Source organism: Takifugu rubripes, chromosome 5 (genome assembly GCF_901000725.2).
Source record: "Takifugu rubripes chromosome 5, fTakRub1.2, whole genome shotgun sequence".
In the NCBI taxonomy this organism is placed as follows: Eukaryota; Metazoa; Chordata; class Actinopteri; order Tetraodontiformes; family Tetraodontidae; genus Takifugu; species Takifugu rubripes.
In genome coordinates this window covers 3580537-3603622 of record NC_042289.1, presented here as the reverse complement: position 1 = coordinate 3603622, position 23086 = coordinate 3580537, and the positions used below count along the sequence as shown (strand labels likewise).

The following is a 23086-nucleotide window of genomic DNA, read 5'->3' as shown; positions in this document are numbered from 1 at the left end:
TCTGAGCATAGCTACACCCCCCGGGTGGTCTGAAAACAGCATAGAACCTCTGGGACAGCAGGAATGGGGACAGGATAATGGAAAATGGGGAAGGAAGGAAAAGAGAGTGAATGAAAGAAAGCACGAACCAGATATCAGCAGAGATTCACAGAGCTGAGGCAGACACAGGTAAAGGGACAGTCGCCTGCTCAGCTCGCCCTCGCCGCAGTGTTTCACAGCGGCAGCCGTGTTTGCCCTTGCAGGGAGCAAAAAAAAAAGCTCTTCTCTTTTGCCGAGTTCCCATCTCTCGGCATCAGCAGGAAGCAGAGACCCCTGGAACGCTGCTACAGTGACAACAAGGATGGCGACATTAGCCTGTTAGCACCCTCGACGCGGGAGCATCAGGCCACCGCAGTGCTTTGCATGTGTTTCGAGTTTGAGGTCATTATCAACTCTGATCATTACAAACACACACACACACACACACACACACACACTGAAAGAGTATCCAATGAAGGTGAGCATCGTGCTTCATGAGTCTGTTTGCAAAGCAGCCACTAGACACAATTTGATCTTCATCATTAAATATATGCCCCACCCCCACCCGAACTACCACCGCCGCACATAAAACAATCAATAACAAAGAAGCTTTAAACCTTATAATGGTTTTCACAGAAATCATTGTATTATTGATGCCAAACATGAAGGTGGATGACTTTTATGGCATGATCCATTACAGGGGATACGCTGGTGTGTGAGCGAGCTGGAGCTGGAGAGAAACAGCTGACTGAGCAGTTGTCTTCTAAGACAGGAAGCAAATAAAGAGGGGGAAAAAACAAACTCTTCCCCTCGTTCTCTCGTTTGATTCATGCTGTCCAATCCTGATTTAATCACAGAAAGCAGAGGAGAGCTGCATGTGCCTTGCTGAGGTCTAACAAATCAAACCGCTAAGGAACTGAATCTGCTGGGATTTGCAGAATGTACAGACCCGATCTCAGGGTGGATCAAGCATGTCTGCAGGAGCAAATGGATCAACTGGCAGCAGAGGTCAACCACAACTACCCCCAACCCTGACCTGAACCTTCAACACAGGTGCCTGCTCTCAAACAACAAGGACTAGCCAGCATTTCCCAAAAATGTCCTCACTTTGGTAGTAAAAGGTGATCCATTTTATGTACACACAAACATGTACAGAGATGCACACAAAAACATGCGGAGACTATATTCACACACACCGGAGTGCTTTATTTTACCGCGCAGATTTTAAACATTAGGCTACATGGGCAGTAAATTGAAATAATAATAATAAAGCTTTCAAACCAAAGTGCTTCGGCTGTGCTACTGGAACAAATGGGAAACAATTAAATACTTCTGGGCTGAGGTCTGGCACCCCTCTGTGCTAACGTCACACCACTGGAAGAAACAGCAACGCAGTTACATCATTATGAGGTTTACCACTACCCAAGCCCTGATAGGCAATGGCGCTAGGGTCAAAGGTCAGGGCGATGGGTCATTTCACTGACTTTCAAAATAAAAGACCTCGCTGTTAAACTGTTGCTAGGATGTCCCACGACCTGCACACAAGCAGCTTCTGTCCCAGTCAAGAGCACAAGCCAGATCTGAAATGTACTTTTAATGGAACTGAGCTTTAAAGGCAGCGCTCTCACATTGACCACTGGTTCCCATTAGCTTCAGCTGCCACACGGCTTTGAAGCACAGAGGAGTCTGTAGTGTTTTAATGCAAACTCTGAAGACTAAGCTACTTCAAACACATTGAGCCCTCTTTTAAACTCCCAGAAGATCTGGACTGGGTGTTTAAAATGATCAAACCAACCTCGCATGGAGGCATGTGAGGACAAGGAGCTGAAATGTTGGCGAGAAGTCAAGAAGAACTCAGGACAAGATGTGAGTGTTCCTAGTAGGTGCACTTTTTGTTTCCAATGTAAAAGGTCATGGAAATCCACCTATAGATGTATACACACGGGGGTTCAGGCTTTATTTTCATGTGATTCAAACCCAGATTGCACTATAAAATCTGAACGTCTCTTTTCTTGATTCTTGTGATCTTCCACCAGTTGACTGCATAATCCTGAAATTGTTGCATCATTAAAACCGTCCTTCTGCATGGATTTGCCCGTGCATATTTGCGTGACGAGGCCGTGTCGCCACAGGCTGCTGTACTCATTGTAAAAGTGATGCTCTCAGCTTGCTCAGACAACTAGGAAAGGCCTCTGTGGGTCAATGAATCCCGCGAGAACGCTCTGCAAATGTCACGTTTGCCATGAATAAATAAAGTCTTCCTGACCGCAGGATGTGTGTGTGTGTCTGTGTGTGTGGGTGGGGGTGTGTGTGTGTGAGAGAGAGAGTGGACACAGCACCATTTTGATCAGAGATGTTTGGACAAACTCCACCATCTCAGCCGCGCCGACACTTATCCATCTCTGAGGTTTGCTAGCGTTTAGAAGGGTGAAGGGTGATCTAAAGCCTATGTGCGTTAGCCTGGTTCTGTGTACAATGTTGTTGTTTATTACCAGTTTCTTCTTCTGTGACTGCTAAACTTCTGGGATAGACTTTTCTTCACTTGGAAGAAAATGGGGTTAAAGTGCATTTTAAAAGTCTGGTTCGTTTCATGGTCTCTCCTTGTTTTGTCAAACACACCTGGACAGCAGCTATTAGGCCAAATACTCCATAAAGAGTAGCATCAAACGCTCGTTATGATAGCAGATGAAGAGAAATGTAGTATGAGATAAACAATTAACATTCGCCAACAAGCTTTTGCTGCCTTAATGAGTCGAACACACGCTGCAATAGATGTTTCTACTCAGCGCCACTTTTACCTCAATCAACCGTCATAAAAAGTTCTCTGGATTCTCTTTTCTATTTTTACTACACCCTGACCTTGGGCCAACGACAATAGCCACTTTGGCGCTGGATAGCACCCCGGGGCAGCAAACAGCACGTGTGAAGTGTTCAATTTTTAATTGAACACGTCTGTTAGCTGAAATCTACACCTTGAATTGGCTCTCTTAGCAGCCGCTGGGCCCACTGGTGGGACTGGTGCAGCCTGAGGGCTCAAAACAGCTTTGAGGGAAATAACCATAGCGGCAATGCAGCTGGTTCTATTGGGGAGAGATATTTTTAAGATGAATGTTTTTGTTTTCCTTTTAAATCCCCCCCTTTTTTTTTAACAAAACCTGAATCATTTGATACTCAGCCCAGGAAAAACTGGCCCATGTTCTAAGGAACCAACGCAATAAATGGTTCGATTGGGGTTGAATCCAAGAATTCCTAATCCAAGGAGAACTGGTGGAGAGTGTGTGTTAGAAATGGATTTAATGTAGCTTCATGGCTGGGGGACTGACAAACCCAGGAAAACCAATACTGGCCACAAATTTACAAATTCATTAGCCCTCGACCCATCCTTACACACACACACACACACACACACACACACACACAGAGTTATTGGTGGCATGTGTGAGTATGAAAGGCTGTCCAAAGCTTTAGGGTTTATTATAGTCTCCTTTCTATGCTCGGTTAGCTCCTCTTCACAAGTGTGTGTGTGTGTGTGTGTGTGTGTGTGTGCGCACGCTCAAGCCAGTTTTGAGTGTTTAACACAAACACACACATACACACCTGTGATAAGAGTGCAGGAGAGAACGTTTGTGGGTTTAAGGATTTATTTCTCCTCTCGTCATCAAATACACAGTTTGGTGTCCCCCGTTCTGTCTCTCGCCTTCTCCTCTTACGATCGCGGTTGTTCTCAAATTCAGGAGAGGCAGCAGAGAGAGAGAAAAACTCTGTGGCAGCATTAACCTGAAAAACCACGGAGGGGGAGGGCGAGGGCGATGGCGAAGCCCCCCTGGACATGGAGCGGGAGAGGAAAAAAATGGTGGTACCAAAGGATTACAGGTAAACTGTCATTTTGTGATAACTGTTGCCATGGTGATGGGCTCTTTGACAGTCAGAATGAATGAATAACACCCGTTACACCCTCATGGTGAATTTCTACAGTGGAGCTTGCATGTTTCCCCGGTTCCTGAGTGGGTTATTGGATGGATGGATGGATGGATGGATGGATGGATGGATGGATGGATGGATGGATGGATGGATGGATGGATGGATGGATGGATGGATGGATATGGGTGGATGGATGGATGGATGGATGGATATGGGTGGATGGATGGATGGATATGGGTGGATGGATGGATGGATGGATGGATGGATGGATGGATGGATGGATGGATGGATGGATGGATGGATATGGGTGGATGGATGGATGGATATGGGTGGATGGATGGATGGATGGATGATGGATGGATGGATGGATGATGATGGATGGATGGATGGATGGGTGGATGGATGGATGGATGGATGGATGATGGATGGATGGATGGATGGATGGATATGGGTGGATGGATGGATGGATATGGGTGGATGGATGGATGGATGGATGATGGATGGATGGATGGATAGATGATGGATGGATGGATGGATGGATGGATGGATGGATGGATGGATGGATGATGGATGGATGGATGGATGATGGGTGGATGGATGGATGGATGATGGATTGATGGATGGATGGATGGATGGATGATGGATGGATGGATGGATGGATGGGTGGATGGATGATGGATGGATGGATGGATGATGGATGGATGGATGGGTGGATGGATGATGGATGGATGGGTGGATGATGGATGGATGGATGGATACGGATGGATGGATGGATGGATGATGGATGGATGGATGGATGGATGATGGATGGATGGATGATGGATGGATGGGTGGATGGATGATGGATGGATGATGGATGGATGGATGATGGATGGATGGATGGGTGGATGGATGATGGATGGATGGATGGATTGATGGGTGGATGATGGATGGATGGATGGATGGATGGATGGATGATGGATGGATGGATGGATGGATGATGGATGGATGATGGATGGATGGATGGATGGAAGGATGGATGATGGATGGATGGATGGATGGATGATGGATGGATGGATGGATGATGGATGGATGGATGATGGATGGATGGATGGATGGAGGCTGGTGCCACTGATGAGCTGCAGCATGAGGGAAGGTGTGAGGTCTCCAACATCCACACATTCCTTTCCTGTATTTATTCCACTGTGAACAAACCTATTGATCTGGCCTCTGCCCGTTCATCATTAGTGTGCTATCAACGGTTTGGGGGCCGTTTGCATGGACGAGCAGGTTAAATCCGGTTTAAGCTGCATCACCAGGTGTAGCTTTGTGCTAATGTGGTGATGGACCCTAAAGCAGCCCCAAACGTCTCAGTGAGTCGAGGCAGAGCAACGTCGCACTTGTGTTTGTTTCTGTCTGGAAGTGGCCTCTACGGCCCGCTGTGTGAGGAGGATGGGGGGGGAAGAGTTCACCATTCAGCCGAGGCGTCCACGTGAATGAGGCGAGCTGAGACGAACCGCTGATCAATAAACGGATACGAGCGTGCCAGCATGCCGAGCTCAGCAGAAAAAAAGGAAAACAAAGCAGGGGCGGTGGGAACGGACTGAGAAGGTCCCCGTTCTCCTCGTTCTTCTTTTTTTCCCTTCTCTGCTTGTGACTCTGAATTCATTTCTCCACCACCCTCACCAAAACACCTTTCATCCCCCCCCCCCACACACACACACGGCCTGGCTCACTCCCTCCGTCTCTGCAGTGGAGGAGAGCGCAGTCAGCTACTACGGGGACTGCAGTGTTACGCTATAGCACAAGCAGATGGGGGGTGGGTGGCGTTAGGAGAGGATGTAAGAGGTTTTGGTGTGGGGGGGGTGAAGATATGCATCCCAGCACTCAGCTCAGAAACCACAGCAATGAAGCAGCATGAGGTGATCGGCAGCGTTGGAGGGGGGCGTTAGCGGGGGAGTCCGTGTGGGTTAGGGGAGGATAAATATGAAACATGCTCCTCTGCAGGGGGGACCACCACTTCATCCCGTTTGGAGTCGGAGCACTGGCAAGAGCGTGGAGATGCGCCCCCACCCCCCCTCACTGAGACTAATCAGCTAAAATCCGCCGAATGACCTCAGCCGGCGAGCAGTTCTGCTGGTACTGCACTGCCCGCCCCCTCTAACCTACCCATACGTCTCCGCACTGGCACCAAATCCATCGACTGCAACACTTTTAAAGTCACCTTAGCTGTCATGCTGATGCCGCCCCCATCGTGGCACCAGTGCAGCTTTTCTATCGACGTTTGTGCCCCCCCCCCATGCACACACCACCACCTTCAAAGCCGGTGAAACGATAAGTGAAAATAAAGGAAAACTTAATTCTCCCCACCCCCACGGCAACGCCACCTTCTGAGTCAAAAGTTAAGAGGGTCTCTGAGACGACCCTGGGATGTGCCATTTTAATGTTTACCAATAATTTAGTGAGCTAATTTTAGTGAGTCCCCCCCCCCCCCCCCCAGATCTCTGAGACCCAGCGTGATCCCAGTTAGGAATCCAGTTCTGTTCAACTTTCAATTTAGCATCTCTTACAATCACAATTATCTTTGGGTTCTTCACAGAAACCCAGAGCCCAACCACCAAAGAATCATCAGTAGTGGGGGGGAAATCCACTTTTATCAGGCAGAAACCTTGAGCAGGTCCAGGCAGGGGCAGCTTCTTTCAGGCCTTTTCACACTAAACGAAATAAAACCACCAAGAAATGATTTTGCAGACATAATGACACCGGACAGTTCAGCAAACACACACAACCACCCAGCCTCCCCCGGGAAACTACGCCCCAATGGACGGACTTTGCATCAGGCTAAAACTGGATTACAATCCTGGGACTCCCCAGTGCAGATCCTTCGCTTTAATTCACACATTATATATAAATATAATTTCTTAGTGTGCCAAAAATGAACTGTCCATACATGCTGATGTGTTCAGGGTGGTGGCTGTGGCACAGCTTCCGCCCATAACATATTCCGTCATATTTTCATGCTACAGAAAATACCCCCCCCAGTGCCAGAGATTTTAACAGACCTCGTAAGGAAAGCACAGTTACAGCTAATTAGCTTATTTAGAAAGTTAGTAGGGAATAAAGTCAGCCGAGAGCAAAACAGTAAGATTTCTAGTGGGCTTGTGTTTTAACCATTTGGGGTGATTTTATGACAACAGGATGACAGAGAAAGTGCTCCCAGAAGAGAAGAAAATAGCAAAACACAGATTTTCTCCATAGCAGATTTAATAAAACACAAAGACGCGTGGACACGCAGGAGCTGTGAGCAGCCCTGAGGAACGCAAAAAAGCCTCCGAACTGTGAGATTGTGCGCAGGTGACAGGCCGGACTCTTCTGGAGGTGACCATGGCTGGAGCTTACCTTATCTCCGCTCTCTGTCCTGGTCAAAAAGGAAAAGCGGGGATGAAGAGCGAGAGTGCTGAGTCGACACGTTGTCAGAGGGAAGTCAGCGAGGGAACTCCTCTGGACGTCATTGTCAGTCCTTGGCAGAAGCACCGCTGGTGATGGTATCACAGGCCGAGCCTCTGCGAGCGCCTCGGAGGTAAACGCGATCTCTGACAGATGCGCGCAGATGATTCCGTGTTTAAAAATAACAGGTGGCGCTCACATGTGGCGCCCAGAAACAGAAGATGAGCGCACAACAGCCTGCAGCCGTCGGCGCTAAACTCGGAGAAAGCAGAGCCGAAAGCAGGTTCACGTGTTGAATTTGAGACCAACAAAAGAACGTTCGCACAACTCATGGATCCAGACAGCAGCACGAGCTCTTCATCTCCATCAGGCTGGAGGACGTTAGCCTGGAGGCTTCATCCCACAGCTCCTCCAGTTGGGCTTTGAAAAGCTGCCAAATCATTCAAATCAGGCCAAGATTGTTTCAAACTGTATCGATCCGATCTGTCCTCCACCACAGAATGATGCTGCAGAAGGTAAAAACCAACTCTCAACCCTCAACCCTTGTGCCTAAACTGTAGCATGTGTCTCAGAACTCGCCACGTTTCACCTTCTGACACTCGGGAGGTTGGGAAACAGTAATAATTACAGAAGATGATGGGATTGCCTGGAAGATCTGAATGCAGTGAAGAAGAGAAACCCGGTGGCGGATGAAAAGACTGACACTTGGCGCGTCAGTTGCTCTGCCCTGCGCGTCAGACAGTCTTTATCCTCCAAGGACTCCTTGAGTTTTTCATGCGGCGGTTCTGCCGCTCATCCTGAAGTGTTGGGGAGAATCGTGCTGCTGTTCTTATCGCGGGACCTTTTATTGATCCACATTCATACACTGAAGATTTAATCATAACACCGACCAAAACCTTTAACTTAACGGATGTTATTGATTTTAGAAACGGCTTGGAGCAGTTTCTTTGTGTGTGTGTGTGTGTGTGTGTGCACATTGATGGTAATAAAAGACCACAAGTGTGTGTGAGTGATCAGACACGTGTGAACGCAGTTTGTGGTGATCAATGTGATGGCGAGTGAAGGTGCCCCATCAATCAAATGTTGAGAGAGGGTCACGTAGGCGAGGAGGACCGTGAGATTAGGATGATGATGGTCGGGACGGAGACGATTTGCACGAAATGGTCCCGTAGGGAGGAACACGAGTGACAGCAGAAGTCTGCAGGGAACAATGTCTGTCTGTCTGTCTGTCTGTCTGTCTGTCGGTCTGTCTGTCTGTCACCAACTTTGGCGCACCAATGCGCACTGTCCACCTCTGTGCCATGCGCCTGTGTGCGCCATCACAACACCACTCCGCGCGTGCAGCTGGACTCACCCGTGCGTATTTGGAGGAGTAGGGATCCTCGAACAGCGCCCACATATTTGGCTGCCACACCTCCCACCACGTCGCCCGGCGCCCGTCCTCTTGCATGCACAGCCGCTTCAGGTCGCCGTCCGCCCCGCCGGTGAGGGCCGGATCATCCTCCGGCGCGTCCGGCTCCGGCGTCTCGAAGCTCTCCAGGGCTTCTTCTGCGTCACGGTGCTGCCGGTAGTTCATCCAGCAGCAAGCCTCCACGTCCGTCTCGTCGATGCCCCAGAAGGCGAGCTCCTCCTCGAAGAGCGGCCCGCACACATCGCTGGGGCAGTGGAGTTTGCCGGTGCGGTAGTAGTTGAGGATGAAGGCGAAGGTGGCCGGGTGGCGGTCGAAGAAGAACTCGTCAGACTTGGGGTCGTAGTCGAAGTTGCTGTAGGCGTCGGGCTCGGTCAGCCAAGACAGGCGCGTCCCGGGTAGCGTTTTCAGGGTGCTCCGGTAGGTCTCGTGTCGAATCCCGCCGCAGTTGATCACGATCTTCTCGCTATCTGACGCCGAGCAAGTCATGGCTGCGCTGGAGCATGCTTCACCCGACTCACCCTGCTGCTTCTACCCGTCCCCATCCAACGCCGGGACCCCCGCTCTGTGCGCTCCTGTCCCGCCGGCCCGGCAAGTTGTCACGGCGGCGACTGAGGAGAGGAGAGAGGAGAGAAGGAGGAGGAGTCAGAGAGAGGGAGGAAAGGGGGGGGGGGGGGGGGGGTGAGCTCTGCAAGTGCGTCTCTGTCAGACTTTAGAGGGGATGCGGATTTTATGAATCAATAGATTTACCTGCTGAATGAAGGAGAACTGGATTAATTCACATCATCTTCTCAGTTGATGCTGCGAACCCTCTCAGGAGTGGTCGACAGTCTTCTGGCTGGTGTCAACGTTGGTCCTACAAATGCGACTGCAAAGACAAAATATTGAAATGAGGCCGAGAGTCAGATATCGCAGATGGTTCATGAAGCGGGCCCACAACCGGGCCGAGCCGCGTCCCAATTGTGTTCCCGCTTACCCGAAACGTGCTGAGTCGGCTCAGAGCAGCTCCTGAAGCTCGTTGGGTTGAATTTAAAAAAACAGGGCGGAGATTGAAAACAATAAAACACTGATAATATCACTTCTCAGATACATGCAGAGGTGCATTCCAGGAGCATCTCCGATCAGCCCATAAACAGATGAAACATTGATCATCTGATTGTTTGCATGGGTATTGCATTATTAACTACGATAGACCTGCAGTTTGCGGCCTGATTTACACCTTCCTTTCCCTGCAGCAACGATTTCTGTCCACAACAGCTCACTGCACATGCAAAGTGAGCCAAATACACGTGCAAGTTAGCTAAAAAGCTCGCGTTTTCAGCCCATTAGGGTGGCAAAGGGCTGATGAGGTCGCTGCAGAGGTGCAGCGTTAACATCCGTCTGCTGAGCTGAAGAGACGGTCGCTGCAGCCGCATCGTTGGCGCGTCAGCGTCTCAAACGTTGGTGGGATACGGCGAGGACGTCCCAAGGAAGGTCCCCCGAGGAAGAATGGAAACAGGGACTAGTCCTCTCTGGTTTGGAGACACTCACATTTAAGGTGTTCTGCAAAGGTCAAAACAGCAAAAGAGGAAAGAGTTCAGTTCAGGGGGCCGCGATGCTGAGGTGGATCAGCCCACGTTGGACTGAACGTGAAAGAAAAGACCTGAGCCAGCAGGATTTTCTTATTTTTAAGAAAGTGATCCGTGTTGTTTGCGGGGGCTCCATGGGTACTACAGTGCAGACAGCTCGGTAGATCTTAATGCAGTAACTACAGTTGAACACACACCCTGCCCAGGTAAACCGCGGCGTTGGAAGGGTTAAATTATTGATACCCGCGGTTGAGGGCAGCAGTCTGTTGTTTCTCTTCATGCTCAGGGTGATTAAAAGAAAAGCCACCAATCACATCCTGTTTGCACACATCTGAAAAAGATGAATAACGCTCCCCTCGCTGCTGGGACCCCAGCCCAGGCTCGGTTCCCTCGTCCCACAGAACAGCGAGAGCGCCCCTCCCTCCCCCCCTCTCCCTCTGCAGCATCACTCCGTTCCTCCTCAATGTCTTTCAATCCATTAAAACACTTGGCTCAATTAGAACGGAGCAGAGGGGATATGATAAAGTGTCTTTCGTTGACTATCCAGCACCCCCCTCCCCCCCCCCCCCCCCCCCCCACACACACACACACACACCAGCACCCCTAGCAGCAGCAGAAAGAGAGCGAGAGAGGCAGAGAACATGTATTTGCTGAGCTCTACAAAATGGGGGAGAAAAGACTGCAGCCCACAAAATCACCCCCGCCCCTCTTTCTCTCTCTCTATTTCTCTCCAGCAAATTCCCTCCGTTTCTCTCCACCTTTGCTAATCATCTCTATTGGCTGTCTTCTCTCCTCACTCTATAGTGCAGAGCTAATATGCTGTATTGGTCTGTAGCTTTCTGCAGCGCGTGCACGCACACACGCACATGCGCTCACACACCTCAGCTTGATTCTATGATTATGTTTCAGAATGCACAGCGAGCAGTTAAAGGGACAGTTCATCTAAAAATGAAAAATACTGCCAATATTTTTCCTGGTAGCTGCAGTTCTTTCCAGTCTTTTGCGGCCGGGTGTCAGCCGTAAGAGATCCCAGGCACCGAGATCTGCCAGCTCTTCCCCGAATCTGAAAAAAGATTCTTCGTACAAAGGGACACAATCTTGTCTAATGTGCCAGGTCATTTGGTAACCGAGCGGACCGAGACATTATTAAGCATCCGTGCTCGTAACCTCATCAAGTACGATGACAAAACCATTTACTGGAGATGACACTGAGGGGCAAGACGTCGAGACGCCGATGATGATTGCAACCGTGATCACTGTACAAAAATACTTTGCACCTTAAATTCCTAGCATGAGAATGAAAGGCTACCGTAGAAAGCTAACCCTCGCCATGGCATAGGCCACGGTCACAGGCCTTGCAGGGGTCCACGGTCCAGAAGACGGTGGACATTCGTATTCAACCTGAGTCCAACTGAGTCGAACAAATAAAGCGTGATTGTAGCGGAGCGGCGACTATTTTCAGCCCTACTTTGACGTCATGTTGTCACTCCTGAAGGGCACACGCTTGCAAGTTCAGTGACCTTCCTGCTCCTCTGCTAAAATAAGTCTTTCTGACACCCAGAAAATGCATCGTCAGGTTTTCCCATTCGCTTAAACGCACCATTGTATATAATGCCGTGTCGCTGCAGCGAGTGCAGCGTCCTTTTTTATCTCCTTTTCATGTCTGACCTTCCTCTCTGCAGTCACCCACCTCGGGCTCCCCCTACATTAGAGGACTTGTTCCTCATTATGGCTCATGTCTGATCAAACATGGACAGGTAATGAACGCTCTGGCTTTGTAGCCACGCTGAGATCTCCTATTTAACAAATTAAGTTCGCTTGTTGAAAACACTGCTTTTTCTGGGGGGGTGTAGCTAAAACGGTCTGTCTAAAAGTCCACAAACAAGCATATGCATCTTGTTGTCTGACTGAATTGTGTTGGGACAGTGCGGCTCCATCTGTGGTGCTGAAAGGCTCAGCAGAGGCTCCCTCCTGGCCTGCAGCAACACAACAGCGACACATTCTGCTTTTAATATTTATTCTGTTACTGTGAGGGCTTTTTTTTTTTTCGGGTTTACCTTCCAACATGTGTTTGCCAACTGGAGTTCGTTCTGTTTCTGCTCCATTCGGGCATCTAAACTCTGAAATGCGTTATTATTTAGAAGACACTTACATTAGAAATCATAGTGCAAGTGTGCGTTCTGCCTCTGACACAGACGGGACGATGAGACAGGTGATCTGGTGGGATTAAAGTTGGCATGAGAGCGCGTTCAGAGGCCAGAGATTCTGACCTCTGACCCCAAGAATGCAGTTTCTAGCCACTGTTAATCATGTCTTGAAGGAAATCTCTCCTTTAACTCAAATCTTTACTCTGCTTTTAGTTTGTGTTGTTGAAATGGCAGAAAAAAAGACGCACACTCATGCACACGCAACAGCAAGCATTTACAAACAAATGGACAGTGCATTAGCACACACACACCACACACACACACCCACAGTTAATGAAGTTAACATGCTGACAAGGAGCTCTGGAGCTCTTAGCAGTATAGGAGCGATCGGAGCGGACACACACACATGCAAATTACACAAAAACCAGTGCGACGCGTATACGCACACGATCAGACCATGTCAACCTTCAGGCCTGTGTTTGTTGTGACATTGCACCAATCCTCACACATCCTGCATTATGTCACAGGCGTGCAATGTGAGGCCGACACAACCCATTGTCAACATAAGCAGTAAACACAGTACACAAACAATCATGTAAATACAAGTTAGGGTGACGTAGTGTTATGAGATGATAGAGTCAGCATCAGCTCTGGTTGTCACTCTGGTTGCGTTTCGCCAGGTCGAGGCTTATATCAGGTGATGGATTTGGCCATGCAAGAATATTCAATTATCTGCAGTTTGAAACGCTGTTTTGCCCTTTTTTCAAAAAAGAAAAATCCTGAATAGCGTCTGAGAATTCATCCTCTATTGGGATCTGCAGTCATGGTCCAAGAGCAGATTGCTTCTACTGGGAGACAAACATGTCTCAAGGTTTCTTCCTCCGTGACTGAAATATAATGTGATATGATTCCTTCTTTATAATGCGACTCTGATTTCCTCTGAACTCTTCATAGATTATAAAAATGAAGGGTGATTCATTTGTGGTTATAGTTGAAATAGGCTTCTGAAGTCATTTTTCTTCAGTATTTCTTTTCATTTTAATGACATAAATGTACCTTTAAGTTGAAACCAACTGCACTTTGCGGCTGCTAACCAGTAACAACTCTTTTATGTAAACTTTTGCATGAAATGTAAGATGCTTGTGTGCGTGTGCGCGCACACACGCACAGTGCAGTGGTCCCAGCATCCTTCCTGAAGGTTATGCCGCAGTGTGGTACATGGGTCCATCTAGTGGCCACTGTGAGAACAGCAAGAAGCCAAATCTGCAGTCTGACCACCGTCCTCTTTTAACCATGTGAGACCTGCTGCTGTGACCTTCTGCCCTCTAAAATGATCATATGCAACACATTGGATGAAGCCAGAGCAGAGCGATCACAAGAGGGACTTTTAGGGGTATAATGAAGTTAAACCAACATAGAACATAAAATAATGGCAAAAGAAAGGTGTGTTGAATGTTATTTTAATGTAATTCATATTCAGCTAAGCTGATCCAGTGCTATCTGGATAGAAAGTTGGAAAAAACTATACAGGTGTGACTAACATGTTTTCTACATTGTTACTGCAGTTCTGTGACCACTTGCCCTCCATATGTGAATGAGAGACACTCACTCCTCTGGTACTCCATGCAGACCTTGAGATCCTTCAGGGCATCCAGATGTTTTGGGCGTTTTTTTAACTCTGATAATCAGATCAATGTTGAACATTGTTCATAGTTTTCTTTTCACCAAAGTCAGTTTTCAACATGATATCTTCCCTTTTCCATGGAACGCTGATCTGGATGTGCTGGTGGGTGAACGTCTTCAGCGGGTCTCCATCACACATGCTGAGCCTGTTTCTGTTGAAGTCCTCTGACTCTTTTTTCTGGGGCCAGTGTGAACTCAGGCACCTGAATTGTCTAACATGAATACAAAGATAAAGTTGAAACCATTGAAACACATCCTCCCGGCATGTTTACGACTAGAAGAGAGCTCTACACGCCTGATCTGCTAGAAACTTCCTGATCTTGAGACAGGAAGATGGAACACGTCAGGACGACCTCTGTCTATGCTGGACACACCGTGTGTTCACAGACCACCGTGGGGACATTCCCCAACAGGTCATCGGCCTTCAACAGTCTTCAACAGGCTTCAAGAGCTCACTGAAGAGCTAATTGGTTCTGTTAAAGCTTCTTTATGATGTCATTTTGCTACATTCTTAAGCAGATTTCCTGGATTTAATGATGTTTGCTGAACATTGGAGCTCCCTAAAGAGTTGTCCTGTGGATAAAGGGGACTGATGAGTTGGGCAGTGTAGAGCCAGGGATGAGCATTTTAATGGGCAGTCATCAGCGCCCCCTTCTGGATAAATTCTGGAGGTGACTTTAGTAACTTTTACACAAGACACTCAAACAGGGTTTGGATCTGAATACTTTGTCAGAGCCACATTTGTGTTATTCTTCAAGTTTAGGTTTGAGTTGATGTCTGCTCCTTCGGGTCATTGAGATGGACTAAGTCTGCAGTGATCCACTTCTCCACTACTTCCTCTTCAGTTACTCTGTGAGGAGAAGAGGAAGAGGAAGAGGTTGGGGTGGCATTCAGAGTAAAGTGTGAGAACAGAACCGACACTTTCTTGTTTATGTCACTCCACACCAACCACGGTTCCGTTAGTTTTCACCCGTTGGACAGTGACTTGTTTACGTTGTAGGTTCTTCAGACCATAATGATCATGAAAAAGATCATTTATGGATGGTGATTTCCAAGTAAACACCTCTGAGCCTCTGTTGGTTCTTTGATTATTCATTCAGGCCAGGCTCTGGCTCTGGCTCTGGTCCAGGCTCAGCTCTGGCTCTGGCTCTGGTCCAGGCTCAGCTCTGGCTCTGGCCCAGAGCCAGAGCTGAGCCCAGCCCTGCTTGGCTGAGCCCAGACAGAAGCTCTGCTCAGAAATGGCCACTGCCACTCATGAGCAATGAGACAAATCAAATGCTGAACAGTAATGTCCAGATCCTCTACAGTCCATAAAGGTGAAGAGTGAAGAATCAACTGGACTGTTGAAGGCAACTGGAAGACATTTCACTGGTCATCTGAAAGTCTTCTTCAGGAGGGTCCCCCTACATGAGCCCACCCTGCTCAAGGACTTCCTGTTAAGGGGGAGTTTTTCCTTCTGTTCCCACTGTTGCTTATTGGGGGTCTGTCTCTGTCTCTGATGACCTATGGGATGCTTCATACCCAACAAGCAGCTAAGACACGTATTTAGGCTGAAGACCATTCAGTGACTTGTGGACAAGTACTAGGATTCAACACTCTTTCCTTTGACACATTGCAGCCAGGGCAGAGATTTAATGACAGATGTGAAATGGTCCATTTTCTTGCTTTAATAAATGCAGGATGGGGTTTTAATTGTCTTGATTCGGCAGGAATCCTTTCATTTCTGCAATAGGCTGATTTAGTGGTACTCTTCTAATGACTGTTACAATTCATGTCTGAGTCCATAACTGCACCAAGATTTCTAGCTTGGTTCTGTGAGACCCGCTAATACCAACACTGATGTTTTTGATGCATCAGTCTTAAGGCGTATGCCATTTAACCCTAACGAGTACGGCTTCAGTGCTCTGTTGGGGCATTTGTTTGAGACATGGACCTCAGCCCAGTCCCCTGCAGACTCAGCTCCCGCCCCCCTAAGGTGGGATGTCTCCAATAATACTGATGATAGTCGTCTAATAAGATATAATGGTATTAACAACAGTATTATTAAGTAATCACATTATAATAATATGAATATCAGGGCTAATAATCATTTGTGATTTTCACCACCTTTCTTTTATTGTGTTTGAATTTGCAGCACTTTTTTCTTAATGTGTGAATTGTAGCTCCATAGCCTCTCAGGGCCACCGTAGGGTGCTGCTCTTTTCTAATTTGGATTGAGCATTAACAGATTAAACCAGGACTCAACTCCACCTTCGCCTGTGGAATAGTCCAAATTACGCGGAACACGTTCCTAATACGCATTTTGACTTTTTAAAAACTCAAATGCAATTAGTGTCGCTGTGTAAAAAATATTCAAAATTTTATTTCCGATTGTAGCATTAAAAAACGAAATCAGTGACAGTAGCAAAGTAAGCACTTTATTTTTGTACATCTGTTGTGTTTCTGCAGCCAATCAGCTGAAGATCAGACCCATGGGTGACAGGTAAACAGGCACATTTGTAAAATCACCCAACAGGAGTGTGTTTATCACAGATATTTTCATTAAATGGGAAATTACAGACAAGTACAATTGCTGGTGACTTTTAACCTGAGCAGACTGATGCTGATAACAGCAATAGTTCCAGCTGACTGACTTTACTGGAGATGAACCTGCACCAAGATATGGTTCAACATTGAGGATGCAGCTGAAAAAGCAAGACTTTAAATAAAAACAAATACACTAATAACACAGACTGTAAATAATGCAGAGAAGGTTCAGGTAGAATTGACACACAGCTCCCGCGAAATGAAACATGGAATCATCAGACCTGAGGCCACTTTTGGCCTTGTGATCCTCAATGCTGCATCTGTTCCTCCCTTTAAAATTTAAAATATATGTGCTTGCTTGAGCTCCAATATCAGGTTTCCTCCCTTTGTCTTTGAACGATTTGCACACTATTCAATATTAGTGGTTTTAGCACAGTACAGCTGCTCCACCAAGCAGCTAAATATATTTGCAAGTTTTTCAGCATCCACTCCTCACGTGCATTTTTGGCTGTAGTACTGTCTTGAGACATGAGATCACCCTTCATCTTCCAAGTATCAAGTCCAAGGGGCTTTGATCCTAAAGCCCCCCCCCCATCATAATTTGTAGCCCTGCACGGCTCATTGCCAATTTACATTTGGTAACGATTTGTTTGCTAGTTTGAGGGTGACTTCTGTTGTGGTGGGTTCCATGGCATGGTCCAGGTGACAAAGATGGTGCTCATCAAGGAATATCGTGTTGCGTTACCAGTCTCAGTGGAAGCGTATCAAGTAGTGGCTCGGTGGCTGAAGGCAGCAAGAAGGAGACAGGCGGAGGAGAGGGCATCGAGGTTCTGAAGAACGAACCGTACGAGGGGGAAGGCGAAAAAGGACAGTACACCCACAAATCTATCATCTAAAGAGTAAAGTCTCAGCATTTATAAAGCTGATTGCACCAGAGGGATCATTAGCTTTTCACGAGAAGGCCTGGAACGCCTACCCCTACTGCCGCACTATTGTGACCAACGGGTACATGAAGGATGACATTGTGATAAAGATCGAGACGTGGCACAAGCCCGACATGGGAGCATTAGAAAATGTTCATCAGCTGGACGAGGAGACCCTAAAGGGTGTGGAAGTGGTCTCTTTAGATATTGCAAACAAAGACGAAGAGGCTCCAGGCGACTACAAACCAGAGGAAGAGCCTGCTCTGCTCCAGTCCACTAAAACGGGCAGAGGACCTCTAAGTCCTGAGTGGAAGGACGAGCTGAGGTCGGAATGTCCTCAAATGTGCACATACAAACTGGTCACAGTCCAATTCCACTGGTGGGGTCTGCAGACCAAAGTGGAGAACTTCATCCACAAGCAAGAAAAGCGTATTTTCACAAACTTTCACCGCCAACTCTTCTGCTGGATGGACAGATGGGTGGGTTTGAGCATGGAGGACATCAGGCAGATGGAAGATGAGACCCAAAAGGAGCTCGAGGAGCTGCGTAATAAAGGTCCAGTTCGAGGCACCACTGCCGCTCATGAGCAATGAGACAAACTGCGTCCTGATGATGTCATCAGAGACGCACCCACCCCAGCCACCAGGATGTGACCCTCTGACCCTCTGCTTCTCCTCTAAACTGTCTTGCATGGCTCACTGGGGCAAACAGTCCTGTACAGATCCTCCCCACATCCTTCACTCAAAACCATGAAGGTCCATAACGGTGAAGAGTAAAGAGTGAATTGGACCATTGAACACAACTGGAAGACGTTTCGCCTGTCATCTCAAAGTCTTTTTCAGGTCTGACCCGTTTGGTGGGAAACTATTTAAGCTGATGCACTATGAATAGACTGAAGGCTCCTCCCAGGCAAGGAGAGTTTTACAGCACCTTTGTGCAGGGCAAAACAGCGTGTAACAACTGTGTAACAACAGCACAAGGCAATTCATCGTACTTTACAGAGGCTAGGAAACACATTGATTAAAATACAATTAATTTTTAAAACATTATAGAAATTTATGTGATTTAAACCAGATCCCCTTTCCCCATTCTTCCTGTTTCATCTAATCAGTCCTTTTTTTTAAACTTGTATCTAAAAAATAAGAAAAGTGCACAGAAAGAAACTTGCCCAATGTATAACCGCTGATTTTGAAGTTGGGTTTTGTTTTTATTAAGGTCTACAAAGTCAAGATAGGTCTTTTAAATTAGAATGTTTTAGAAACAGGCTCCAACAGAAATTACCCAAATGTTGGTGAAAGGGGACAAAACCCGTTTTAGGGACCCGATTGACAGGTGCTGGCGGACCGAGGGGTCAGACCCTTCACTGATATCAAATTCATATTCCATTTAAAAAAACATATTTAACCTGGGAAGTATTCAGAAACCAATATTTGTTTGAATAATCCTGATTTGAAATCAGCTTTCAAGGGTCTTTCCACCAGTCTTTCACATTGCTTTTGGAATAGAAACACAAAAGGTTTCCTTTTGCTCAAAGAATACCCATAAATAGTAAAATCAGATAAACCAATCATTCTGCAGTTGTCCCCCCATTGTTTTTCAAATATGTATCATGTGATACAGGTACGTATTTCATCACTTCTAGATTTCTAGTGAAATTATCTAGATGTGCATACAAAATATGTAAAAATGTACTTGAGCATAGAAAGTTCACACACTTTAGAATTTGACTCCCTCCCTACTGCAGAACTGATTCCATAAATGACCCCAAACAAACGTTGGATGACCAGGTCAAAAAAGACCTGTTAGCCTAATCCTGAATTTGTGTGTGTGTCCGTGCATTATCAGTTTCTGGCCACTCTCCAGGTGATGAAACTTCCGATCATCAGACCGGTGATGAAGACTACAAGCCCATAGCTCATGGAGCTCATGGTCGAAACGCGCCGCACAGGTGCCGCCGCGAGCTCCGAAATACTGTTGATCTGTGGAGAGATGGCTTACGATGTCAAGGGGGCGACAAGAGAACACAATGATAGTGAAAGAAATAAAAAGCACTAATTTTTACTATAGAATAACATTTGAAAGTTCAATTGTACTCAACCTGGCAAAATAAAGTTGTTGCTAAGTTCAATTAAAAAAGGCCCACGCACCCATCCTCCGTGATCCCGGATCCATCCGAGTAGATTGTTTCGAAAAAAATCCACGGTCCATAGCACGAGCTCCCTCACACACTGGTGGAGGTGGGCCTCGACCATCTAATGAGCAAAGAAAATGTCAGGAATCACAGCTACACCGGGCCTCCCGACACCCACAACTGAGTTATGGCACATTGTCACTATTCAAAAAACTATCCTCCAGCACAAACAATACGCCATGGAATTTTGATGGGAAAATGAGATGCCTGATGCTTTTTAACATGCAAAGGAATTCAGCAGAGTGAGGAGCAAAGAGCCAAACAGGAGTGGGTCATGCTGAAGGCTTGTTTGGTAGAAGACAAGAGGCTCTGAAAGACCCACATGTATTCTCTGAACCGCTTGAATAACTATGGAACGATCCAGACTGTGGAGCTAAACATGTCATACATCAGTCCAAGGTCTGCTCGTTCCTGGGGAAGGGAGGGAGGGAGGGAGGGAGGTTGCCACCATAGAACAGAGTGAAAAGCGCAGTGCTGGCTTTGCCCAGCGGACAACTCTCAGACCGTGCGTGTGCCAGTGCGCACATGAGACGTGTCTCCTTGCTGCACGGGAACAAACTTTATCTGCTGTTATAATCAGATGCTTCCTGCGAGTAATTGTTAGCAGAGAATTCACCTGGCAGCTTTTAAAAGGAAACATGGCTCAAAAGATGTGTGCAAGAAAGGGGAGCTGCCTGCTGGAGGGTCGACCCAGAAGAACCAGGACTGAAGTAGCTCTAATGGCGCACAGGGATCAGCTAGTTTCTCTTAGGTGCAGAGGCAAAGAAGAGGGTGTGGCAGTTATGGGACTGAGGAAGGGAAACATCTGCTTCTTTGTGCAAGTAGGAACAAAAATGCGAGCTAATGAGCTCATTTTTACGTAGATATTGCATCGTCTCATGTCTTGACTTGATTCTGTAACAGCTTTTGGCTTCTAAATCAGGACTATCAAATGTTGCTTGAGTAAGTTAAAATACTCCATGGGTGCCTATTTAGTAAGTTGCACTTTTGATTGAATTGATAATTAATTATATGCATATTACTATGTAAATGCGATGACTCATATTTCTGTGTATGACATTGAGTTAATGACAGGTGTGTTTAGGCTAAAACAACAGATACATAAGTGAACTCACCTTGACAGCAAGCTTGCCAGCAACGTAGAATAGCACAGCGATCCTCTCCCAGGTGATTCCCTGTTCAAACACTTTCAAAGCCACTTCCTTAAATCTGTCCCACCTGGAACCTGGATAAGAAGCCACTCCATCTATGGCACTGAGACAAAGCAGAAAAATATCAGGTTTACCATTTCACCAGGAGTCCCACTTGGCCCGCACACTCACTCTTGGAACTCCTTGTCGTCTTTCACCCGGTCACCAATGATTCGGATCATTTTCCCCAGCTGGGTCACCATCTTCTGCTCCTGCTCAGACTTCACCTGCACGGCCAGGTAAGGGGTAAGCGGCGGCACATCCTCCAAAGGCACTTCTCTTAGTTCTTCTTCTATGACCCTAAAAATCAGAACACTCGGTCACACTCAGGCATGAATCCCACACTGCAGCAGGAACAAACAATAAAGCCGTGGGACATAAACTGAAGATGAGAAGATGACAGTAACTTCAGGCTTTTAAGAGGCTGTTTTTATATAATGATATCAAAGTCTACATTCCTGCATACTTCATGAATTGTGTGTAAAAGACCGATGAAACAGACACAGAATATTTTAATTTACTAGGAATTTCCTGCAGAAATACGCTGTTGTGTCCTGAACTACAGTTGATGCTCTTGTCGAAGGGTATGTGTTCTACAGCCTCCTCAGACGTGTGCCTATCAACCATGATATTGGCACAACCTCGAGGAGCTCAGGCGGGCTCATATAGAATCAAAAGCTTTGTTCTGTAGAACCACATGAGCTTTAAATGTGATCAGGAAATTTTGGTGGAAGAAGGCGAGGATGGCGGCGATGTGAGGGGATAATTATATCATTATATCCCCACCTCTTGGCACTCGATCCCCGCGTAGAGCTTAGCGACAGGAGTTCTGTACATTATTTACGAGAAGTAGTTAAACACTCTCAAGAAAATGAAACAGAAACTATACCATTTGTAAGAAAGGTTGAGTGACGTCAATACAGGCTGTAACTAAAACATAACTATAAAGCATTGCTGTAAATTAAGAAGACTTCCGCTGCATAGTCTAAAACACACGTTCAAACTAAAAAAAAAGACATTTGATGCATTTGAGCTTGCTAACATTAACAAATTCAATTAAGTCATTAATCATTCGACCAGTAATAAAACTACATTTTTTGATCTTTTGATGTGAGTTTCTATTTGACATGTTTCAGGGACATAAAATAAAAACTAGAATGAACCCCCCGAGATTCCATCATCATAACCCAAATATAAGCTTTTTGCAGAGTCTGTCCGAAGTGTTACAACCATGTATAAAAATGAACACTTACTCTTTAATGAGGGCCTCTCCAATCCTCTCATCTGTGGAGAAATGGAACATTAAACTCCTCGCTAGGTACAAAAATGCAGAGGTATAAGCAGCGCTAACTCATAGCTCACCAGACATCCCGTTTCCTTCACAAATCATCGTTTCAAAAAATCCTACAACCGCTTAAACTTTGGCCAAAGTTTCTTGACAACCCTACAAAAACTGCAACTTTAGGATAAAGCCTTGCTTTAAGCCCCACGGCGGTAGTTTAATGAGACTGATGTTAGGGTCGGCTTCAGTGTTCCTTCCAAATGAAAAATCTTGAAGCATTTCAAGATTTTATCGCTCGAATGTTTCGACTGTAAATTCTGCTCAGTCCAGTAGGACGGTCGAGGCAGACTCCGCCTCTTTTGTCCACGTCACTTCCTGCTATCGACGGAAGCAGAGCTTCTCTTCCTTCTAGACGGGCAAAAAGAATTATTTCAGGCGCGTTATATTTTGTCAGATTTCTATGTAGTTTGCATCACTAGATCCCTGTCACAACAAGTGGGGCCCTAAAATAAATTAATATTCAATAATGATTTATGACAATGATAACAATAATTCCTAAGTGACTCTTTTTGAAGATGTTCTCAAAAAACATACGTCACGTATTTGGATTTCTTTTCATATTGACAAGTTGGGTGTAAGTGGCAATTAATTCTTTGAAGATGTCCATGGACCTCTGTCACCCTGCTGGGTCCTGGCTTCCTCTCCTCTCCTCTCCTCTCCTCTCCTCTCCTCTCCTCTCCTCTCCTCTCCTCTCCTCTCCTCTCCTCTGATGATGTTGTTTCTTGTACATTTTCTCTGCCCCC

General features: G+C 46.6%; 2 protein-coding genes and 1 pseudogene across 4 annotated transcripts in view; 1 reads left to right on the top strand and 2 right to left on the bottom strand.

The window, feature by feature from the left end:
- LOC101070192 (potassium voltage-gated channel subfamily C member 1-like) overlaps positions 1–9384 on the bottom strand; it is a 34750-nt gene extending 25366 nt beyond the window's left edge. For all 3 annotated transcript variants that reach the window (XR_003888550.1, XR_003888549.1, XM_011603687.2), the window contains exon 1: positions 8720–9384. Coding sequence is in view for 1 of the 3 variants with exons in the window: in XM_011603687.2 (XP_011601989.1) it covers positions 8720–9262 (543 nt within the window). In the remaining 2 variants the exon portion in view is untranslated. The remainder of the gene's footprint in view (positions 1–8719) is intronic.
- Positions 9385–17330: 7946 nt separating this feature from the next.
- LOC105416411 (phosphatidylinositol transfer protein beta isoform pseudogene) lies at positions 17331–18664 on the top strand (annotated as a pseudogene).
- A 144-nt stretch (positions 18665–18808) lies between these two features.
- LOC101069964 (apoptosis regulator BAX-like) lies at positions 18809–22628 on the bottom strand. Its single transcript, XM_011603686.2, has 6 exons — positions 22364–22628; positions 22255–22285; positions 21134–21301; positions 20927–21065; positions 19768–19872; positions 18809–19599 (listed from the first exon to the last, which is right to left on the bottom strand). Exons 1-6 carry the CDS (start codon positions 22389–22391, stop codon positions 19462–19464), a joined length of 609 nt encoding a protein of 202 aa, XP_011601988.1. The 5' UTR covers positions 22392–22628; the 3' UTR covers positions 18809–19461.
- Positions 22629–23086: the final 458 nt, after the last annotated feature.